Source organism: Hemitrygon akajei, chromosome 4 (assembly GCF_048418815.1).
Source record: "Hemitrygon akajei chromosome 4, sHemAka1.3, whole genome shotgun sequence".
NCBI classification, from domain to species: domain Eukaryota; kingdom Metazoa; phylum Chordata; class Chondrichthyes; order Myliobatiformes; family Dasyatidae; genus Hemitrygon; species Hemitrygon akajei.
In genome coordinates, this window is record NC_133127.1 from 137,716,983 (window position 1) to 137,742,322 (window position 25,340).

The 25,340-nt window shown below is 36.6% G+C and overlaps 1 protein-coding gene across 32 annotated transcripts in view; it reads left to right on the forward strand.

The window, feature by feature from the left end:
• picalma (phosphatidylinositol binding clathrin assembly protein a) overlaps positions 1–25,340 on the forward strand; it is a 138,801-nt gene that overhangs the window by 84,873 nt on the left and 28,588 nt on the right. For 8 of the 32 annotated variants that reach the window (XR_012098700.1, XM_073043379.1, XM_073043395.1 and 5 more), the window contains exons 12-18: positions 1,583–1,683; positions 12,214–12,360; positions 18,051–18,131; positions 20,773–20,889; positions 22,873–23,004; positions 23,094–23,124; positions 25,100–25,202. Coding sequence is in view for 31 of the 32 variants with exons in the window: in XM_073043379.1 (XP_072899480.1) it covers positions 1,583–1,683; positions 12,214–12,360; positions 18,051–18,131; positions 20,773–20,889; positions 22,873–23,004; positions 23,094–23,124; positions 25,100–25,202 (712 nt within the window). In the remaining variant the exon portion in view is untranslated. The remainder of the gene's footprint in view (positions 1–1,582; positions 1,684–12,213; positions 12,361–18,050; positions 18,132–20,772; positions 20,890–22,872; positions 23,005–23,093; positions 23,125–25,099; positions 25,203–25,340) is intronic. The other 24 variants (XM_073043383.1, XM_073043384.1, XM_073043389.1 and 21 more) reach the window with 12 other exon arrangements.

A 25,340-nucleotide genomic window follows, 5' to 3' on the forward strand; every position in this document is an offset into this window, starting at 1 on the left:
TATATAGCCCACCTGTTGCCTCTCCTGTTTGGCTACCCCTTCAATTGACCTTTGAATTCTACTGGCTCGTGTTTCTTTAGCTCTTATGGTTTTGTAGATGGTGTCTATTTCTATCCGTTTGTTTACGGGGTTATCAGAAGAGAACCATGGTTTAAAAAATTCTCATGCCTGCTTCGTGTTTGCCTGTGCCAGAACCACCACGGTGTCCCAGATAAAGTGGTGTCCTTCTCAGTCTTCATGTACCGATATCAGTGACAGTGGATCATGTATCCGCACTGACAGTTTGTATTCCTGTAAACAAGTTGAGAATTTATGTTCTGTCTGGTTGACATAGTTCTTGTTGCAATCTCCACTGGTGATCCTGTACACCACATTGCATTTGTCAGTTGTTTTTACTGGTACTTCGGTTGTTGAGACAAGCTTCCTTAAATGCGCTGTTGGTTTGTGAATGATTGTGATAATGTGAGGTTCGAGAATTCGACCTGTTCTGATATATTCTTGATCTAGGGTAAGGTCGTGCATTTCATTAAGTAAGGTCTGCACGACTTTCTCTCCTTGTGCATCTCCTGATGAAATTCTGTGGGTAACCATTGTTCTGGAGGTCTTTGAATAAGTGTTTCTCTTCCCTGGCCTGAAGTTTAGTGGTGCTGCAGTGTGTTCAAATACAATTTGGCGGTATGGAGACATGATCCACTGTAGCTTATCTCAGTACATGAAGAGCAAGAAGAACATCACTTTAACTGGGTTCTGGTGCAGGCAAACATGAAGGAGAGACACAAGAATTTTTTAAAGTGTGGTTCTCTTCTGATAACTTTGTAAACAAACCTATCGAAATAGACACCATCTGCAAATCTCTAACAGCCAAAGAAATGTGAGCCAGTAGAATTCAAAGGTCAACTGAAGGGGTAGCCAATCAAGGCTGAGGTGAGCGGATTGGTGGGAGGTTAGAATAACGTGAGCACTCCTAGAGAGAAACACCAACATCTGCGCACTGAGGATGACACCTCAACTGGTTTCATTGTGTTACTGCTCCATAACAGTGTTGTTGTTCCATAATTGGAATTCTATCTAAATTAGGCCATTTATGTTCACTATTAGGATTGGCATCTTGAGATGGAAACATTTACATTCCTGATCAATCAATAGTCAGTTGGAGGCAGATGTGTAATCTCCATATTCATTTATGTTGATTTGATAGATTCTTTTCACCATTTGTTTGCACACTATTTTTAAGGAGTTTTTTTTGTATTTTTTTTCCCAAGTGGAATGCTTCTTGGGGGTGAGTGGTACATTTGCAATTACTCTGAACTGATTAATCTTATTATGCTTTAGTTTTCCTGAACTCTCTTCTGACTAGGAGCACCAGACTTCTATCCCTTTTCCACTGAAACATGCTTATTGATTACTATCTCATCTGAACTGAAGCAAATTTTCTAACCATAATTGAATTAAAATGCTAAATAGGTTTAGAAATTTCTTTGTGAAAATTACCATGTTGGATCACTTTGTGAAATCCAGCATGATTTGAAACTTTAAATACTTCACATCACGTAAGATTTAAGTTTTGTTTTAAATTTTACAGTACGTCCAAACTGCCAAACGACTTGCTTGATCTTCAGCCAACATTTCAACCGTCCATGCATTCTGTTTCAGCAGTACCACTGGCAGCTAATACATGGGGAGGTAAGTTGCTTCAAATACCTTGAGGTAGCAAAAGAAAGTATTCATCATTTTAAATTAAAAGTTGGTCAAGTTTATCGTCATATGCGCAAGTACAATGAAAAACTTGAAGCAACATCACAGCATTTGTTGATGTGCATTGTGTTTCCATTTATATAAGTTGGATCAGAATCTAAAATAGATTTTAAAATTGTTAGCGTTGAAATTGAAACTAAATTAATGAATATGTTAATGTTCAAGTAAATTATGTAAAATGTGAAGCATTTCTAATCTATAACTGAACTAGAAAGATCAAATTTGGGGAGGAAATAGAAGCAATGTCTGATACGTTTACACTGCAAGGTGTTTTATCAATTTATTGGCTTTTCCCAGCTGGGTCACCTGGCGTTGGCTAGAAGAGTCTGCATTGTAGTAGGTAAAGATTTTTTTTTGAGAAAGTGATTTGAGAATGACCATAATGTACTTCAGATTGGATTAGAAGGAAGTGCACCATGAGGTGTGGTTGTGTGAGAGGTTAGCTCTCTGGGCTGGAACTAACCAGTACCATTCCTGATGTAGGGCAGTGAACTCAAGGTATTTAATGATCTTTCCTTGCATCTGCGAAGTTCCCCGAGAGCAGAGGTGCAATAGACTGCAGTTAAAATTTAAAGCAGGACCATTTAAAAAAAAAATCTGTAACTTCCTGAGAACAGATGAGTAATTTGGTATTCGCTGTTCCTAACTCCTTCAAAACTGGAAGTGAGTCTCTTCAAGGTCGATTGGAATAAAGTTCCAAGTGCACTTTTTCTTTTAAAGCAATTTTTAATTTAATTTTTGAAATTTTAAAAGCGATTTTGGAAGTTATCAATACGAGTCCCATTAATGATCTAATGTTTGGCTTTTACTTGTCTATCTGTCATCTCAATGCTGCACATGGGCAAGATCACCACTGTACATTGGCTCAGCTTCCACACATGCAGATAATAAGCCTTTTTATTGATAAAGACAAGGTTGCCCACAGCTTTTACTATCAATATATTCAATTATCAATAAACATTATTGGGGGGGGGTGGGGATGAACAAGGCTTGAGCGAAAGAAACAAATTTTATGATTAGTCTCTCATTAATGTGGGGCTCTAAGATTTGGGTGTGCAGCCACTGCATCACTTGGGTTGTAAGTCATAGTAGAGTACCTCCTTTGCCACACCCTTGCCAGTCTGAGGACTTGTGAAAACATACCTTGGAGTGCAGTGCGGTTGAGCTTTTTCTTTGGACTGCAAGGCTGATAGATTAGGAGAGGGTTTAAGAATTGTGAGTATTAGGGAAACGGATGGGATTTAGAGAGAGTGATTCCTGGAAAAAGGTGGTCAAGGAAGGAGTGGGTGGTGTGTTGTAATGGTTTCAAGCACGGTGACTCAGTGGAAATAGAGTAAATCCTAACAGAGTATCTTAAGGAGGTGGCTGCGGCTCCTGCAGCTCCTCAACACATGCATGCATCAGGGAAAATACTTTGCAGATGAAGAGCACAGCAGTGCTGCACTGAGGTGTCTGTTCACAGATCCCTGGATTGGAGAAGAGTGGCAAATAAGGGACTTGGCTGTGTCTGCCAACCTAATCGATACTGATGTACCTGTGATGCTGCTGCAAGAATTTTTTTTATTGCACCAGTTATATACATGCACTTGTGCATATACAATATATACATGTACATATACTGTATTATTCTGCATTTACTCGACTGTAATGTCATATGTGAAGTTTATTGCTCCACGGTATAAATTGACTCAATAAAAAATTGGCAACATTTTGGTTAATTTGAATTTGTATTTACTTATTTGTTCTCCACCCCCACCTCCCAACACAAATTCCCTAAGGATGATTTTTTTATTCTACATGTTGAACTTTTGGGTTGTACCATATACATTCTGTAATGGTGAATATCCGTAACTTGAATAGCTATAATTCGAGTTGTTACCTGTAAAGACAGTCAGGTTTTTTTCCCCAAATACCTTGAACAATTTTGTTTAAGTATATCCAAAAGCTATACTTTTAAAAATTAGATATACACTATTTGACCAATTTTCATCTAATTATTATGGAAAAACTGATTGCCAAATGTAAAGGAGAGTTTTAAAGATGATTTGGGCTGTCAAAGGTGCAGTAGCACTTTATTCTGAAGAATATTGTGATTTTATTTCAGCAGTTTATATCACGAAGGTCCTATATTGTCAAAAGATTCAAAAGGCTTTTGTCTCATTTGAAATAACTTTGGGCTATAAACTGTATTTCAGAACTCTTGAATATTATTAGTTTGTACGGTTTAGCTGGCCAATAGCTTTTGATTTAACTAGTTGTGTGTTTGCAGCAATGTTCTTTGGGGGGAAAAAAACTATTATTTTTTTAAAAGCCTGCATCCAGAAGATGTATTTGGGTGCATTAACTACAGTAAATTACAGAAATAATACATTAATGCAGAAAGTATAGTAATGCATTGAAAAGTAAATTAAGTTCTTTAAAGATTATTTACACAGCAGTCCAAAATTCTAGCGCCATACTGTATTATAATTATGTCTACATGCTCCTGTCAATGAAAAAGTTTATAGTTTAGAAGTCTTGAATCAGGAAAACAGATCACTAGTGTAATTCTCATGCGAAAGTGACGAGTACTGTAATAAGCATTAAATAATTACTTGCCTTTTTCAGACAGCTTGCATTACCTTTTGCTTCTATGTTAGCTTCTAGTGCTTCTATATTAGCTATGACAAGGTTCCCCTCATTATCCTGGGCCAGTAAGGCAATTGTAGTTTAAAGTGTTCATTCATTTTGCTTCCTGACATTTTTTTCAGAATCTGTTTTTTGACATGTTTATAATGTTAATTACAGAGAAAAACAATACACTTAAAATGTTGAAGCTCTTATTCATGATTTGATTGTATTTGGGAAGACCAAAACATTGTGCCTTTGAAGGAGCAGGATATCGCTAGTGATTATTTACCATGTTTAATGATAAGTGTATGAATGTTGGAAGAGGCTACCAGTTTACTACATTTATAGTATGCCAGTTCACTGGCCATTAATAGAACATACATACCTGGACTGCTGGAAGCATTCATGTCAGATGCCATTAGAAGATAAAATTTCTGTTCAGTTTGAATAACTCCATAGGATTGAAAGACAAAGCAACAAGCTGAAGGGGAGGAAAACACAAAAAAATTATCATCAAAGTATGTACTAGATATGTCACCATAAGCTACATTGAAATCCATTTTCTTACAGGCATTTACAGAATATAAAGAAATGCAATTGAATTTATGAAAAACTATGCGTAAACAAAGACTGACAAACAACTAATGTGCAAAAAGATAAATTGTGCGAGTAAAAACAATAAATAAACTGAGAACATGAGTTGTAGAATCAGTGCAGTCAGTTCAGAGTTGAGGTGAGTGAAGTTACCTGTGTCGGTTCAGGAGCCTGATAGTTGTGGGGTAATAACTATTCCTAAACCTGGTGGTGTGAGCTCTAACACTTCTGTACCTTCTACCCATTTATAGCAGTGAGAAGAGGGTCTGGATGGTATCCTGGATGATGGATACTATTTTCTTGTGGCAGCACTTCTTGTAAATGTGCTCAGTGATGTGGAGGGTATTGCCTGTGAGGGACTGGGCCGTGTCCTTTTTTTTAGGCATCTGTTAGTCTCGTGAGACCATGGATTTGCGTCTTGGAAGGTTTCCAGGACGTAGGCCTGGGTGGGGTTGTCTGGGAGACCGGCAGTTGCCCAATCTGCAAGCCTTCCCCTCTCCACGCTACCGATGTTGTCCAAGGGAAGGGCACTAGGACCCAAGCAGCTTGGCACCGGTGTCGTCACAGAGCAATGTGTTGTTAAGTACTTTGCTCAAGGACCCAACATGTTGCCTCAGCTAAGGCTCGAACCAGTGACCTTCAGATCACTAGACTAGTGGCCTTATCCACAAGGCCACGCATCAACACAGGCCATGGGCCGTATCCACCACTTTTCCATTCCTGAGCTTTGGTGTTTCCATACCAGACTGTGATGCAACCAGTTAGGATACTTTCCACTATGCATCTATAGAAGTTTATCAAAGTTTTTGATAACATGCCAAATTGTTGCAAACGTGTAAGACAGTAGAAGCACTGTCATGTCTTTTTTATGATGGCACTTGAGGATTGATCCCAGGATAGATCCTCTGATGTGATAATGCCAAGGAATTTAGAGTTACTGACTCTCTCCACCTCCAATCCCCCAATGAGTACTGGCTCATAGAGCACCAGCTTTTCCTCCTGTAGTTGATAATCTGCTCTTTGGTTTTGCTGATACTGAGTAAGAGTTTGTTGTAGTGGAACCATTCAACCAGATCCCTGCTATGTGCTGATTCATCACCATCTTTGGTTCAGCCAATGTCAGTGGCATTGTCAGCAAATATAAATATGGCATTGGAGCTGTTCTTAACCACATATTCATAGCTATAAAGTGAACAGAGCACACGTCCTTGTGGTGCACCTGTGCTGATGGTGATTGTGGTGGTGATGTTGTTGTCAGTCATACTGACTGGGGTCTGCAAGTGAAGAAATCAAGGATCTAGTTGCATAGGGAGGTACTGAGGCCTTAATCTTTAAGTTTAGTAATTAGTTTTGGGAGGCTAATGGTGTTGATTGCTGAGTTCTGTCAGTTAAGAGCATTCTGATAATATGCATCTTCATTGTCCAAGTGTTCTGGGGCTAAGTGAGAGGCCAATTAAATGGTATCTGCTGTTGGAGATGGTAGGCAAATTAGAGTAGATCCAGGTCACTCAGGCAGAAGTTGATATTTATCTGTTTATTAAGATGCAGTGAGGAATAGGCCCCTCCAGCCCTTTGGGCCCCACCACCCAGCAACCCCCAATTTAAACCTAGCCTAATCACAGAACAATTTACAATGTCCAATGTAATGTCTTGTAACCATGGGAGGAAGCTGGAGCACCCAGAGAAAGCCTTACAGACTCCCTACAGATGACATGATAATTGAACTCCAAACTCCGATGCCCCAAGCTGCAATTGTGTCATGCTAACTGCTGCACTACAATGCTGTCCAAAAATGAAATCAGCCAAGATTGTGTTGGGCAGTCTGCAAGTGTCCTCGTGTTTCCAGCGGCAACGTAGCATGCCCACAATTCTCTAACCCTAACTGTACACCTTTGGAGCATGAGAGGAAACTGAAGCTTCGGAAAGATTCCCATGTTGTCACGGGGAGAATGCACAGACTCCTTGCAGACAGCAGCAGGAATTGAACCCTGATCATTGATCATTGGCTGGCACTGCAAAGCAATTGCTCTTAACTGCTTTGCTACCATGCTGCCCCGTGATGTGCTTCATGACCAGCCTCTCAAAGCACTTTGAAATCGAGTGGAAGATGGGAGTGTTTAGATGACAAAAGAGACATTGCTAGTGGGACATTTAAAGCTATAGAATGTGTGGCTAACTCTCTAACTGAGAGTAATAGCGCAATGCAAGCTGTTCATTGAGGCCTTGACAACCCTTCTGAACTCACTTTGAGGCCTCTCACTAGAGAATAATGTATTAAGGTGGTTTGATCGCTGCATGCAAGAGTTCATGTGATGAGCTCTTGCGCATACTGATGATGCCACCGTGTAATTCACAACCCAGAATGTTTTTCTTTCAAGTTTTGATGTAGAAGGGAAATAGAAAGGAGAATGATGGAGCATAATAAGAGGTTGTAGACACTTGTGAAAAACAACACAAATCTCCAATATATCAGTAATGCAGAATGTAAAAATTAGAGCTAAAATTGAGCAAGGTGTAATAAGTAACTCACCAGCTTTAAGTTTTATTTAATAGCAAACATCAGAAATAATATCAGCAGTGAACAACGCTAGCCTAATATTAAACTTTGGACATGAGCCAACCCCAAGTTCTTTAAAAGGCAAAAGCAGTATTTGTTTCACTTTAATCTTTAAAAGAATGTAGATGAGAATCTGCGGATATATCTACCCTAATGTGCACAAATACTTTATTTTTAACTCTTCCTCTTTCATGACATAGACACACTCCAGAATATCAGCTTACCTCTCCTTTACTGCTCCATTCTCCACATCCTTCTTCCTGTTGAATACTGATGACAAGTATTCCTTGAGGTCCTTGTGCATATTCCCTAGCTCAACACATAGGTTGTCATTTTGATCCTTGACCAAGAAACTGATTATAGACTTTAGGAGAGGGAAACCAGTGGTCTATGAGCCAGTCCTCATTGGAGGATCAGAGGTGGAGAGGGTTAGCAACTGCAGTTCCTGGGTGTTAATATTTCAGAGGATCTATCCTGGACCCAGCACGTAAGTGTAATTGTGAAGAAAGCATGGCAACGCTTCTACTTCCTTAGGAGTCTGTGGCGATTCGGCCTGATTTCTAAAACTTCGAAAGTCCAATAGATGTATAGTGGAGAGTGTATTGACTGGCTGCATCGCTGTAACACCAATGCCTTTTGAACGGAAAGTCTCACAAAAAGTAGTGGATTCGGTCTAGTACATCACAGGTGTAATGCCCTCCTAACCATTGAGCACATTTACATGAAACGATACCATAGGAAAGCAGCATCCATCATCAGAGATACCCACCACCCAGGCCATGCTGTCTTCTCACTGCTGCCATCAGGAAGAAGATACAAGAGCCCCAGGACTTGCACCACCAGGTTCAAGAACAGTTACTACCCCTCAACCGTCAGGCTGTTGAATAAAATGGGATAGCTATGCTCACTTGCCCTATCATTGAGTTGTTTCCACAATCAATGATCTCACTTTAAGGGCTCTTTATCTCATTATCTCATGTCTCATTATTTATTATTATTTATATTTGCATTTGCACAGTTTGTTGCCTTCTGCATTCTGGTTGATCTTTCATTGATCCTGTTAATAGTTACTATTCTATAGATTTGCTGAGTATGCACACAGAAAATGAATCTCAGGGTTGTATATGGTGATATATATAAAAACTTATGTATTGCAATGTACTGCTTCCACAAAACGAAAAATTAATGACATGCCAGTGATACTGAATCTGCTTCTGATCATTAGCTGCCTTCTTGCTTCTAATCAACATGAAAGGTTAATATAAAAAGTTTTGGGATTGTCTTTAGTCATACTTGCTAAAGTCACTTGATCTTTACTGGAATTTACATTTACAAGTAAAGCTACATTTTCAGAACAGTTTTCATACTATTGGATGTTGTTTTATTAATACTCTATATATATATATATATAAAATTCAATTTTTAAGATGAAATTGCACAGTTACATTTTGGTGAATTCAATAAACTTAAATACTGAAAATAGAGTCACGCAAGTTTCATGCAAAAGTAACTAACAGGACTTTGGAGGAACTCAACAGGTCAGGCAGCATCAATGAAGGGAAATGACGGTCAACATTTTGGGTCAAGACCCTTCATCTGGACTGAAAGATAGAGTAGAGGTAGCCAGCATAAAAAGCTGATGAGTAACTTAAGGATCTTGTGTTTAAATCAAGTCATGTCTCATTTCTCTCACCTCCAGTGGATTATAGTTGTCTAAATTTGCCTTGCAAGACAAATCTGCTCCTTCCAGTTATTAGTCTAATAGGTCTTCTCAGAATTATTATCAACACATTAATATATTTTCTTGCAAAAAGGGATCAATACTGTATTTGATACTCAATTATGGTCTTGCCAATGCTTGATGTAACTGAATTATCACATCTGCACTTTTTGTATTCCATTCCTCTAGCAATAAATGATCTGCTGTTAGCTTTCAGAATTACTTGTACTGATATTCTGACCTTGTGCAAATCTATGCACTGGAGCAGCAAGATCCCTCTGCATTTGAGCACTAATTTCTCACCACAATTAGTTTCTTGTGAAAGGTTCAGTTTTACATTTTCCCACATAGTCTCTTTCCCATATCTTTCCCGCTTACTTAATGCATTCGTAACTTAGGATCTATTCATAGAAATATAAGCAGCCACGTCTTCCATCTGAGTTACTTGTATAAATGTAGAAAGTTAGAGGTCTCATTACCGATCCCTGTAGCATAGCTGAATTGCATCCTGCCAAAGACAAAGAAGCTTCTAGTTAGCTAGTCAATATTTAATCTGTACCAAAATATTGCTTCCGGTACAATTATATTCCATGAGAACCTTTGATCTAGCATGTCATTGCTTTCTGCTAACAAAAAAAACATTCACTGGTTCCTCTTTTGTCCAAAGCTTGTTTACTTATTTAATGAACTCCAACAAATTGGTTAAAGATCACTTTCTTTTCACAAAGCTATGTTGACTTTGTCTGATTACATTGAATTTTTTTCTAAGTACTGTCTCTTATGGTCTTTAATTATAGCTTCTAATGTTTTCCTTGTGTCAGATCATAACGAACTGGCTAGTAGTTTCCTTTTTGTGCCTTTCTTTTTGCACAAGTTAGATGCCAAAAAAGATGAGAATCGGGTGCAAGAGAGGATTTTCCAAGTTGTACCTCTCTGTTAAAGGGCTGTAGATGCCCATTGCCAGTTCTTATTTCACTTGCTGCTACATTATTTTATTAGGGGAACTTATCACCCAAAATCAATCTAGCAGTTAGTGGCAACTGGTTCATAATGTTTGAGAGCCATTCTGGTTTTGAAAGAAAAGCAATGTTAATATTTGGGTTTGAAAAAGGCAAAATACAGGTGAAATTGTTTCAGATTGATACCCTTTTAAGAAAATCTTAAAAAAAAAATCAGACTGAAATTACTTAGGATTGTTGTTAACTTTTGCTGCCAACAGCTTTGTATTTTTTGGCCTGCGTCCCTTTTGCCCTCAATCCCAGTAACCCTCTACCTTTGCAGGTTCTCATTAAGCCAGTGCTCTTGCATAATTAAGCTCTCCGCAACTGGCAAAAACAAAATAACAGTGGAGCCTAGGTCACTGCAAGAAGAGCCCATGAGTTGACATTTTGGCTTGTTGGCTCAGTTTCCAGTTGCACCAGTGAACAGAAGGTTGACAGTCTGTATTAGTCTGCTCATCTGCCCACTTTCCAACCTGTGAGATATTGGTTGAAAGCAAAAATACTTCCGAGTTAATATAAATGGACCTGGAAAATTATGGCAAGTATTTGGTATTGGGAATGCTGGTTGTAATTCAACAACTGTAAAAGGCATTCCTTATTGCTTTTTTTTTTTTTGAAGCTTTATTGTAGCTTTCTTTTAAATTGTGAAAGTTTTTGATAGTTAATGAAGATAGCAAATGAATCAATTCACTGTAGTTTTCAAGAGAGCAGAAATTTGGATGAGAATGCAGAATGAAACTCCTATTGGCCCAGGAAGATGTAGTCCTGCCATGTTCTGTAATCATGATCGCCTTGGTTAGCTGCTGGTGATGAACTGATAATGCATAAATCTTTACTTAATGTTATCCTATTTGTCACTTCCTTCCTACAATAAATCATTGGAACTGTAGATTAGACATTTGGAACTGTGGATCTAGCTGGAATCTTTTGTAATTGGATGTTTTCAAGATGCATGGAAATTGACCACCATTTGACGGAAAGCTTAACCAAAACAAATGGAATGCAAAAATAAGGCATAAGGAATAATTATTAATGAATTTGTTGCATTTATGTGGTGATTATGCAGCATAATTGCTGCTTTCAGCACTTCAGTATTTATAATCCATTTATTTCACAAGGCTGGTTTCTGTTTTGGTGGATTTATCATTCAATTGTGGTGGCTTTGGACTTCACTACAGCTTGTTATATGCCAAATGATAAATTCGCTGTACATTGTTATAAATTGTTTGCTGTGTTTTTATTAATATCAATTCATAAGATTTGAATTTTATGTACAAGATTCTAAGTCTGCATCATCGATTGTGTTGATTCTGTCTAAGAACCAGATGTTCATATATATATATCACTGGTGAAATGATGCAATTGTTTTGTCTGCTGCTCTTATTTTAGAAATGGTCTTTAATTTACAGTCCTATTTCCTGACTAGTGGGAAAGAGAAATGAGAGTAATTGCTTCCATAACCTTTCCCAAAGAATAAGGGGAAGGGAGTCAAATGCAATAGTGAAGACACATTCAATGCTGACTGTTTTATCCCAGTGTTCTTTGAGGGAGGAGAGTTCCTATTGAATGTGATTATTTGGAATAAAACAAAAGGAGCTGCAATAGTAGTAGCATGTACTGTTAGTGTCAAATACGCCCTTCTATGGCTAGGCATTGCATAGAATTAAAAACATTTGATTTATTTGCAGAAATATTTTAAGTTCTTTGGAAAGAAGGGTAAAATGTCTACAAATGCCACACAGTTGGCTGTATAAAACAGAGCATACTTATTAAGGCGATTACTGTGGGGAGAGGGAACTTTAACTCCTAGCAAATAATTTTATAAATTTAGCAGGAGGAACATAGAATCAGCAATGGGCTATTTGAACTGATCATCTTAAATAAATTAAGTCCTTAATTGAATAATTGTCTTTTGACCTGATGTTCCTTTGCTTTTCTTGTTATTCTTTCTGCTTTATTTACCGTGCTGTTTCTAGATCCCTTCTCCACTTCTGATGCTGCTGATGAAGCCATTCCAAGCTTAAATCCTTTTCTCACGAAAGCTGATGAAGTTCTAAATACCACTGTCGCCTTCTCAGATGGTGTGATCTTTACTTCTAGGACACATAGCCATGAAATGTTTGGTAAAAAGTTAACTTTTTATATTTTCCATTAGGAAATTTAAAAAATATCTTTAATTATTGAAACTTACTTCAGTGCACTGAGATTATAGATCTATGAGCATGTAATTTCTTGATTCTCTAGATCATTTCAATCCTTTTGCTAAACCAAATACCTCTGCTGCTTCAAAATATGAGTATATTCCTTGCATAGACCATGGAAATACTTTCCACTATTGAGCCTATGTTTTGTCAACATGGAAGACGTAGCACATTTTAAAAAATAATTACTAATTCTAAGAATTATAGAACATGCACAAGGTAATTGATGCATGCTTGTTTCTCACCAGTGAATGAATAATCCAGCCTCTTTATACTGAAGTAATACACTATGTAGGAACCGGGCCAAAACAAAAATCAGCTGGTAGGTCATTTTAAGAATTTATCCACATTGGATAAATTGATAATCATTCATTTATTGATCAATCTCGTACATTTCACCTTGGACCAGTTTTTATTTCTTTGGGTTGTTAAAGCTGTATAATTAATTGAACTTTATTTCTGTAGGAAAAACCTTGAAATCTATATGCTTTCCTAGTTGATCTGATATAGGTATCCAAATAGCAGTATTTCGTTATCATCTTAATCAAACTGCATGACATCCAACTTGGGATAAAATATCATGCATGAACCGTTTTGCACAAATCACATTCTGTCCCGATTAATGACCTTTGTCATTTGATAAGCACCGGTAGCTGCACTCAATGAAAGATAAAATGGTGCTAGAAGGTTTCTGAACCTTGTAGAATTTCTCTATTTCTGCGTAAATACGACCTAAAATGTGATCAGATCTTCACATAAGTCCTGAAACTAGATAAAGAGAACCCAATAAAATAATACAAAAAAAACATTATACTTGTTTATTTATTTATTGGGGAAAAATGATCCAATATTACATGTATTTGTTGGAAAAAGTATGTGAACTGTTGTTTTTAGTAACTGGTGTGACCCCCTTGTTCAGCAATAACATCAACCAAATATTTCTGGTAAGTGTTGATCAGTCCTGCACATCAGCTTAAAGGAATTTTAGGCCTTTCCTCCTTACAAAACTGCTTCAACTCTGGAATGTTGTTGGGTTTCCTTACATGAACTACTTGCTTCAGGTCTTTCCACACTACTTCTATGGGATTAAGGTCAGGGCTTTGACTCGGCCATTCCAAAACAAAAATTTTCTTTTTTTTTTAATGCATTCTGTTGTTGATTTACTCTTATCTTTTGGATCATTCTCCTGTTGCATTATCCAACTTCTATTAAACTTCAGGTGATGGATTGCTACCCTGACATTCTCCTGTAAAATATCTTGATACAATTTTGAATTCATTGTTCCCTCAACAATTGCAACCTGTCCAAGCCCTGAGGCAGCAAAGAAGCCCCACACCATGATGCTCCTTCCAACTTGCTTAACAGTTTTGGTATTGGTGTGCAGTGCCCTTTTTCCTCCTAACATAGCACTGTGCATTTCTGCCAAAAAGTTCAACTTTTGTCTAATCGGTCCACAGAACATCATTCCAGAAGTGTTTTTAGATCATCCACGTGGTCTTTTGCAAACTTGAGACATGCAGCAATTTTTTTTTTTAGCATAGTCATTTCCTCCGTGGTGTCCTTCCATGAACACCATTCTTGTTCAGTGTTTTTCTTATAGTGGACACATGAACAGAGACTTTAGCAAGTTCTAGAGATTTTTGCAGATCTTTTTCTGTTGCCTTTGGGTTCTTTTTCACCTCCTTCAGCATTGCACGTTGTGCTCTTGGTGTGATCTTTGGAGGATGCCCACTGCTAAGGAGAGTAGCAGTAGTGTTTCCTTCATTTGTAGATGGTTTCTCTTATTGTGGGCTGATGAACGTGCAGGTCTTTAGAAATACTTTTGTAGCTTTTTCCAGCTTCAAGTATCTCTACAAATCTTCTGAGGTCTTCTGAAAGTTGTTTTGATTGAGGCATGGTGCATGTAAACAGATTTTTCTTGAGAAGAGCAGAATGTATATTTCTATGTCTTTTTTATATAGGGCAGGGCACCTCTCCAACCCACAGCTCTAATCTCATCTTACTGATCAGAACACTTGACTCCAAATAGATTTTGTAAAAGGCATTATCCCAGAGGTTCACATACTTTTTTCAACAAATACATGTAATATTGGATCATTTTTATCAATAAACAAATGAACAAGTATAATGTTTTTATTATTTACTTAATTGGATTCTCTATATCTAGTTTTAGGATTTGCGTGAAGATTTGATCCCATTTTAGGTCACACTTATGCAGAAATAGAGAAAATTCTAGAGGGTTCACAAACTTTCTAGCACCACTGTAAAGGAGCATGATTGAACTCAAATTTCTGGAAAATTCTCATGCATTAATATAGTTCTTCTATTTGGATGCCCCCTTTGTTTAACCTCTTATTCAGCACATCTCCAAGTAGTAAAAGTAGGCCAACAACATTGATAGTTCAAGCAATAGGTGAAAATTGTGATGATCATCAGGAATACTGTATTTCTCCACTCTGAACAAGAGCAAGCAAACCTAAATTTGATTTAATTCTTTAAGCTATGTTCATGCAAATACTGGTGATGTGAGGATATATATATTGTAGAAATTAAATGGGCGATATCACTTTATTTTGGCTCAATTTTCAGTGAAAACTTTCAATATTTTCTTGTTCATTAGTCAAGTTTTTGCTCTTTCCATTGCCCCAAATGAAAACCACTGAGGTCACTACTATTATTTTTTCCATGGTCTAACATCTATTTTTCGTGTGTTGTTCATTATTGTAAAGTTGCAGAGAAGAAAGCCATTTGATTAGTTGCTAGAGAAACTCTCCTCATCTCACTACCAAGTTCTGTCTTCGTAGCTTATACTTGTGATTTCAAATGTTCTTGCTTTGAAAGATACAATAATATCTATTGCAATGCTTCCTATGCAACAGCATTGGTACATTACGAAATTTTACATAATTCCAATCAAGTTCATTGACTGTAGAACAAAAGGAAATCTTACCCCCCACCACATTTCCAAGACTGAAATCTTCATTCATTTTTAAAATCTCTCTAAATTTCCCCATAGCCTCCTTTTGGTACAAAGGAAATTGTCCAGTATCTTAATTTTTTTTAAAAATTGCTGTGACTTGTTGTCCCAGTGGATCTATGCTCTGGTCTCAATGGCATCAGTCATCTAATAATGCATCATACATCAAAGCTATTATAAAGAGATCTGCTGTATTATAAGAATGGAAATAGCGGCTTCAAGTTTTGCAGTTGTGCACAGATATGATGTGCTTCACTGTCCTCCTGTGTTGCAAATACTGATGACATTTACAAAGGAGCACCATGTGGATTTGCCAATGGTCAAGTCTTATTTGCAGATGTTGAAGATAACTGGAAGAGAACTTTGACAGACTGAATAAAATATGTGAAAACTGCAACATATTATGAACTTAAGAGAGTAGAAACAATGTCAGTGTGAAATAAAGAATCTGTAGTCCATTTATTTTAAGAAATTGTTCAAATACTGGGGCCACCACCAAATCACTGAAGAATGGAGAGAGAAGCAGAAGTGAGTTATGCAAAATATATAATAAATGTCACAAAACTGGATACATCAATCAATGCCCATCTGCACCTAGAATAACCTGATACAAACGATCTTAATAGCTTGCTACTACACGAGTCTTGAAACTCAACATAAAACACTGCAGTAAGCCAGTGACAAATGTACTAGAATGGCTAAAAAGAAGAATGTGGTGATGGGAAGGGACCACAACATCAACAGACCAATAATAAGTTGCCAACAAATTCTGCATTACCCGAAGTTGTTTGATTTTTGGCACCTTGCAGTAAAGAAGGAAGAGTGGAGCATAAAACTAAAGGAGAAATGGATGTACAGCAAAAGGCCATCCAGAATATTAAGAGGTGGTCAGAAGAACTCGCTCTCCAACAAGAATGGGAAATTAGGAAAGCATTTCCGCTTTGTACCATCGTGTGGGAGGATAGAAAAAGAATAAGATGTATTATTTCCTCTATCCAAACCCTTAAATTATGCAACTATATGACATGCTGATTCTTTCTCTTGCATAGTTGGTGCTCACACTTACAGATTTAAAAAGCTATAAATATTTTGTATATACTGACAATTTCAAAGAGCATAATTACCCTCTTTCTAAAATTGGTCATTTTTTGTATGTTACCTTACACAGAGATTACTTGGCCCAGTATATCTTTGGCATCTCTGATCATCCCCATTCACCCTTTTTGTCCCACTTGCAGTATTTCCCTGTAATCTATTCTGTCATACATGTTCATTAGCACCACCAATTGTCTAAATATCCATGTAGGCTAGTGGCAATTAATCTATTAACCCAGGTGTTTCTGGGCTGTGAAAGGAAATGATATGGTCAGTAAATGTTCAGACTCTACACAGATAGCACCACTGGTCAGATTCTAACCCAAGTCACTGGGGTCATGAAAGAACTTTATGCCATTCCAGTTCTCATTGTAGGATTCACAGGCAGCTTATTGGCCAACTTTGGATATGTACAGTATTTAGTCCTCTTGTAGTTGTTCTATGAAACTGTCTTAGCTACTGATTTATCTGTAGCAGTAGTTTCTCATGTGCATTGTTGCCTCCAGCATCTTCTCGGCATCCATTGTTCTTATCCATTCATTTCTTCACTTTTTTCTGCAAATGGTATCACTGAAAGGAAGGAGGTTGACTGTCACAAGTATGCTTTAATGCCTGGTTATTTTGAATTTAATTACTTTAGTGTAATGTCACACCCAGTCCTAGATTTGTTAATAAATTCGACATAACTTTACACCATCTTTTATTCTTTGACCTACATTGGATCACCTCACTTAATTTCCCCTGTGATTTTCTTGCCTTTTTTACCATGCTTATTTGTGAGACACTTTGTAATGTTTCTTCTGTTAATACAGTTATAAAACTACATTACCATTTATAACTTCCATATGGAAAAAAGGAATGACCTTGTATTTCAACATTATTTCCCTATCATACTTGCAATAGAAGAACATAAATTGATTTTGAATTCAGGATTGCTTAATCTCTATGAAAGAAGACTGAGCTATGTAGTGTATTATGCTATAATGTAATGTTATCGCTTTTGCCTTTTTCCTCATCCAGTGTCTCCTTATTTGTTTTATGCAATACACACAGGAAGATTGCACTGTTGAATTTTAGATATTCCATTACCACCATTTAAAAAAAAAATCAACAATTGATTATCATGTAGTACGTCAATTATTTCTACTCTGGACTTTGGCGATTGTTTGGGTTTCATCTGTTAGAAATAAATTGTGTTCTTGAAATTCCTCTCAATGTACCAATGGGCTCAGAAGGTTTAATCTGGCAGATGATGTATGATCTTAAAGACTAAGTGATGGATGGACAGCTGAGTTAAACTAATGGTCTTAAGTTTGATAATTCAAAGGAAGACTAGAAATAATGTTTAAGAATTGGTCATCAATATGATTATCCTTGTTGCATGTTGTAGTTATGGGATAGTAAGCAATTGATTAAAAAAATCAAGAATGTACTTTCATGAAATTTCTATATACTATTTCTGTTTGTTTAGACTTCAGTCCTTGGCTCAGTAACTGCTGCTTATCTTTCTGATCTTCTCTTTGCACAATTCATCTGTCAGATTCCTTCTGTGGTCCTCCAGCCTATTCTAATACTTCCCAGTTTAGAACAGAGTCCCCTGCTGTAGCTGGTCTATTTGCAGGTAGGTTTGATTCAGTTTGTTCCGTAAGTGCTGTTAATCAAGTTAAATAATTGTTGTCCTGCACTGGATTACTGAGATTACATCATCTATTGCTTGTGAAATAGTTTAAAGTAGGCAGGTTTACTACACGTGTGTGTGTGTGTGTATGCATCTACATCCATCCATACCCAAGACTATAGTAATTTTATGTATTGCATTGTACTGCTACCACAGGAAAAAATTCAAGACGTGAGTGATGATAAACCAGATTTTGATATGGGTCTCTATTGTGGACTGAGAGTGGGAAAGGGATTGGGAGAACAGAATCATGGTTAGGAAAAGGGGGAAGGGAGAGGAGAGGGAGCATGAAGCACCAGAAAGACATACTGTAATGACCAATAAGCCAATTATTTGGAATCAAATGACTTTGCTTGGTGTCTCGGGGCTGAGTGTATGTGCACCTGTATCAAGGCCCCTCCCCCCACAGCACTCTTTCCTTTTCTGCCACCTGAACACCCCCCCTATGGTGCTCCACACTCACCATTCCCAACATCATTAGCTCCTGCCAGATTTACAAACGAACTCTCCACTCCACAATCACAAATACTCCATGCAAAACTCTTACGCACTCTAGCAGTATATATGTGCTTAAGACTTTTGCACAGAACTATACATTTAGCAATTTGATGGTTAATTATGCCATCTGCCAGACTGGAGGTTGCATTATTTTACCTACAAAAAATGTCATTAAGTCTGTATTTTATTCAGTGTAAATCATCTATTTCACACATTTTACTGTCAGTGATTTACTCAAGTCATGTGTTTGAGCAACAGGGTTTAACAATACTTGACAGGTCACCATGTAAACATGTGAGTGGCAATATGTTCTGTTAAACTGGAAATATCCATGTTCATACCTTTTCCACATGATGCACAAAGATACTTTATTAGTGTTAATGTGGATATTTCCTCCTGTATCTAATTTGGTATGGCAATTGCAAAAGAAACGTATTGCATATAGCATGATTTCTGTGGTGACTGACACCTTGTGATCATTGGGATTTTCCTTCCAAACTTATCAAATTGTATCCGTACCCACCTCATATTTTGAGGTAATTGAAGCACTGAAATTTCTTCATTTTTTTGTAATAGTTTCAATCCTATACAATGGTAAATCTGAAGTTTTGTTTGTAATCAATATTTCAGTAATAGCAATAAATAATTTTGATTCAGCTAAATTTGAAACATGGTAGAAATGGAAGTGAAACAAGAACTCAAAATAGGTTTCCAATTGATTGACCTCACCAATTGTAAAAGACTTCAATTAGTCTTGAAAAGACTTTGTGCAACTATGAGATGGTGATGTCAGACCTGCTGTTTGGGACTTGACTGGACAGTATTCCCTATTTCTACAATTGACTGGTAAGAATTAAGAGTTTTAATTCTTACATTAATATTTGAAATATTTTAGTCTGTAAGCCTTCAGAGTAATTAATCTTTCCTGACTAAGGTGACTCGGTAGCACAGCTAATAGAGCTGCTACCTCACTGGCTTGGGTTCAGTCCGTTGCAGTCTGGCTGGCGTTTCCACATTTTCTCTGTGACCACACATTTCCTCTGAGGTGCTTCATTTTCCAAGAGTGTGCCGATTGATTATGAATTTGATTGGTATATAGATAAGTGGTGGTAATGAAGGGTGTTGATGTGAATTTGTGCTGAATAGACAGGTTAGGTTGAGGTTAGTGTAAAAGTGGGTGCTTGGTAGTCTTGATTGATGACCTGATGGCGCTGACAGTGACTGTGGTGTAAAGCAATTTAGGTTATGAATTATTATTGAAATGAGAAAGAACTCTTGATAATGAAACATTGAATTTGTCCAGGAGTTGGATCATAGCACCATGACTCCTGACCCAGCTAGTCCATTCTATTGTTTATACTCTGCATGGATTTTTTCTACTGGCTTAACCGAAGTCCCTATTTTTGCTGAACTTTCTTACTATTTTTCTTGCTGCCTGATGTACTTAGCTCTTTTCAGCTATTTACTTAAAGTTCCATCATGTTGTAGAATTGGAAGTGTTATTTGCAAAGAGTGCAAATCAATAATAACAATTGTGTGGGCGATGTCAGATTTAACCATAGTGAAAGTTGAGCAAATACATTTTGGGGATTTCTGATGCAAACAGTCCATCCCTTTAAGCATGGAGAGGTACTGCAGTTTTACTCATTGTATTTAGAGAATGTATACTGATATCATTTACAGTAATTGATAACTTGTGTACGCTTTTTACTGGTGGCAGTAATATACCTACCTAAAATACATTGCATACATTCTGACATTACAGATTCTGCATCAGAAGTCTCATTAATTTTGCTTCTTTTTAAATTGATTTTACTTGCTGTGTACTGGAAGTGGAAATTCTGAACAGAAGTTTTTTTTGCCTCAGTTTGCAGTAGCCTTACTATTTTGAATAACTAAACAACTTTTGAAGGAAAAGAATAAGGAGAAGCTGGAAACAGTAGCCAAATTAATTATTCACTTAAAAATTTGGATTGCCTTACCTATCAACTTAAAACTGAATTCTGATTGGTAAAAGAATCAATGAGGTTTTTCCTCACTCTTTTTGCATTATTGAAGGTAACCATGTTTATTTTATATTTTTTAGGGTTCACTCCTTCACCAGCTACTCAGACACTATCTTCATCAAGCCTTAATGTTGACTTTGAGTCTGTATTTGGAACTAAATCAGCTTCCACAGCCAATAGCGTCATGGATTCTGATGGTAAGAATATCCTATTCCATTGGGGAAGATGTCATTGAACAACAGTCATTTCATTTAGAATGCCACAGGGTATTCAGATCTTGTATTTATGTCAATGAAATCTAATACTCTAGTATAACTGAGGCAGTGGCTAAAAGTTTCCCAAATTTGGTCAGTCCCTATAGTTAATAATGCTTACTTTCATCTATGGCGGGTAGTGGGGTGGGAGATCCCACTTCTTTGAAGAATTGTATACTTTATTAACTTTGTGCTTTTCTGAATATGGAATTAGACTGTCTGAACTGCTATTCTGGTTTTTGAGATGTTTTAAGGTTGGATTTGCCAGTAAGTGATGCATTGAACTATATAAACAAACCAGTAAGGTTAGTGTAGCATTGATATGGGTATGATGAGTCTTTATTGCATATACCAATAGCCCAGAAATAAGTTCTCTATTTGACACTAAAACATGGTGTCAAAGTAAAATGATTGAATGTTCTATTAAAATATTCAATTAACTGCTTAGTTGGTCCATTTAGCTTTGTGGTGTTTTAAATATTTGACAATTTTTTACTGTCAGTGTTGGTTAAAATAGGAGACTGGGGAGAAAATAATCTGACTAGATATAACTCTGCATTTCTTGGAATTGGTAGCCTTGGGTGATTTCCCATTCCATGTCACCATGAATGACATGTATCCATGTGTAATTTGTTCTATCATGCAGGCCATGATTCATATTCTTGAATTAGCCTCCCTGCAATATGCACATACATCACAATGAGACTAAAGGCGCTGTCATTTCCCAGTGCATGGCCAAAATGGAGGCAGTATATCATCTGAAAATTGTCCAGAGTAGATATTAATACAACCCAAGCTAAAATCTGTTTTGAGCAATAACTTTTATCATGTTTTATTTAGTTAGCTGTATTAATAAAATGTGAAAATTGTGATTTTAAATTTTAAAACAAGCTTTATTGCTAGTTCTTTCTACCAAGTTGGCATTAATTAGTTTTGTTTTCTCATGTTATCAGTTTGTTGGCATTCGAGTTCAAATAATTGTTCAAATAAAAAAAACATTAATCTTGTTTATTTGCTGCCTTGTTTAACTGTTTTAAGGGAATTCAGTGGTGCTGCACATTGTGCAGGTATTTCACAATTACTGGCCTAGGTTCAATCTTGACCTCTTGGTGTTTCCTGTGTAGAGTTTTGTCTCTTCTTCCCGTAACTGCGTGGATTCTCTCATGCACTTTAGTGTCCTCCCACATTTCCTGAAAGGTCTGCTGGTTGTTTGGTTAATTGACTGCTGTAATCTTCTTCTCGCATAAGTGGTTGGCAAGGAAATCGGGGATCGTGTTGATTGTAGGGGTGAGGGAGAATAATAAGAGTGAAGTAAATGCAGGAATGAGATTGAAATTGGTTTTGAGAACTGATTCCTTCCATGTCTGAAGGAAATATGACAAAACAAATTTGAGAAATGTGAAAAAGCAGTGTTTATCAATGAAGTATTCATGTCTCAACTTTATTTTTGAACGTTAGATAGCCCTAAACATTCAAAGCACCTGTGCATTTGTTACAATTGTATTTGAAATATACTCGTATTTGATATGTTGCTTGCAAAATTATGCAGGAGTTTCCAATATATTTTAGCTAAATGTTTTTTCCCCTGCATGCAGCAAAGTTGGCTTATTCCTGCATGTTATGTTTTTATATATAAGGTATAATTGAAAATGTATACATTTTATTAGGTAATACTTTCTAGGTCATCTTTCATTGATATGCACTTAGTAAATATGCTTTAATTACATTTCTGGCTTGTTCTGTAAACATATTATTCTAATTTTTTTCCATTATCCATACCTATGGGCACTTGGCTATGCTTGGCATGCTTGAATGGGTGAGTTGGGACTTTAACATTTTGATCTTTATTGGCAAAATATTAGTGATGTCCCTGCAAAATTTTTGTTTCGTGTTGCTCTAATTATGATGCATTACTGACCTCCAAAGACTTTGATGGATTAGGTGGACTGCTGAAACCAACTGTAGCTCTGCAGAGTCAGACCCAACCATCTTCAAAGCCGCAGCCAAACAAGCTAGTAGGAGAGGATTTGGATTCATCATTGGCCAATCTTGTTGGCAGTAAGTATCTAACATACATGGTTGCGTTTTAAACTTTTTTTCTCTCTTACTGCTAATCAAGTAATGCAAATCGCTTTCTTGTATTTCAGACTTGGGAATTGGAAATGGATCTGCTAAAAAGTAAGGACCAGTCATTCATGCATATTGATTAAAGTAGTTAAGACTCTATTTTCCCAACAAGATTCTTCTTTGTATACATTCTACTGAAATTATAGCATATTTTCCAATGCCTAATAATATACTGTGTTTTAAAATGAGAAATTTGATGATAGCACTACTTAGTGAAACTTAGAAATCTTTAAACTTGGTCCTTTTGATTCTTCAGAATCATTGTGTAGAATGCTTTGTAATATGTGAGCTCCGGGTATAATTTGTAATTGTCAATGTATTTGTTACCTCTACAGGAATAAAAATATTAAAAGTAAAAAATTAAAAATTTCAGGTGACAATACAACTAATGTGAAAAAATGTGTCATAAAGTAGGGATGTGGTCTCTTTGACTGAACATGTTTAATGACCCAAATTTCAATACATCACTTTTTACTGCTGGGATGTAACTATGTCAGTTCCACATGAGTTCAGGTTTTGTTTCTTGTTGCACATATTTCACTAAGTTTTTGAAACTCGATGTTAAGTTTTTACTTGGATGGCTAGTAACCTTGAAGGAGTAGAACTAAGCAGTATAAAACAAAATAGTTTAGTCTCATTTTCATTATATTTAAAATATTATGGCATTAGTTGTGGTGAGAGTATCTAAGATTCTCATTGGCCAGTTTTTTAAAACCTATGTTTCTCTGAATGTATTATGTCCTGGCAATTTGAATCCTGTGACTTGCCCATTTCTACCAATTAAATTTGCTAACATTAAATGTTCAAAGGATGCCTAGAAGTGGATCAATCAAAGAAGGGCTATTGTGTTTGTGTAGCACTTCCCCAGGATTCCCAATTTATCCATAAATTACAGAGCAGTAGCAGTGAAGATTTGTTACCAATATTTTTATTAGTTTCTACATAGAAGAATACAGAGTACACAAAAGTGTATATAAAAGGTCAAAACAGAGTTTTAAAAACTACCAGGTACATTATATCTGTTCATAATGACAATCTCATTACCCCGTATTCATGTAAGTTCATTAATAGTTATATTGAAATATATTAATTTATTACAAAAAAATCTAAGCCTTACCAAGACGGAATCTGTTCATTAAGGAGAAAAGAAGGTAAAATACCTTCTCATATAATAAAAATTAATAATAGCCACATCTGAGTTTAAACAACGAATTGAAGGTTTTGAAAATAATTTAGAGAAGGTGCCCACGATGTTTGAAAGTCTTGATGAGATTCAGAAGTTGAACAATGAATCTTCTCTAAATCTAAGCATGACGTAACGTCACATAACCATTGAGCATGAGCAGGAGGAAAAACATCTTTCCATTTAAACAAAAGCATCCTCCTAGCTATAAGAGAGCTAAAGACCAAAATATGTAAATCAAATGCCTTCAGTTTAATATCTTGTCCTGCAACAATACCAAATAGGGCTGTCAGAGGGTTAGACTTAAAATTGACTTTAAAATGTAAGGAAAAAGTTTGAAAAACTTCCATCCAATATTTTTCAAGATTCGGACAAGTCCAAAACATATGAATTAATGAAGCTTCTCCGTTATTACATCTGTCACAGTAGGGAGATATATCCAAATAAAAACGAGATAGCTTATCCTTAGTCATATGAGCTCTACGTACCACCTTAAATTGTATGAGGGAATGACAAGCACAGCGATGAAGCATTAACCAGTTTAAAAATTGGTGAAGTTTCAGATCTATTTAAATACAAATCTGCATCAGTTGTCTTTATTGTTTTGGCAGATCAACTTAATGATTGAATGTGAAGACGCCAAAACCATTATTATGTTGCAGTTTATTATAACTGCATAGTTTGGCTTTACTTTGGTTCAGCAGTATAGTTTCTTTGGTCTGAAGCTCTATGGCTATTCTTAATTTTAATTTGTTGTTTGGCTCAGTTGGACAGCTTTGTATTATAAATGTGCTGTTTGCAATTAGTGCACAGAAAGATTAATTAAAGAATCTTTTGCCTAAGAAGTGATCTTCATTGGAACCAGCCTGGGGAAAAGAAACTAACTGGAGGAACCAACTGGCAACCCAAGGTTGCTCCTACTACAACCTGGAATCCTGCTACATTGGTGAGTTAATTTTTTTTGCAAGTTTCGAGGAATATTTCTGTTTGAGTAAGGGGTGATACGTGTAAAATGTCTCAGGTTGAGCTCATTTGTTGTACTGAAGTACAAATTAACTCACTGAAGATTGATTCATATTTCTAA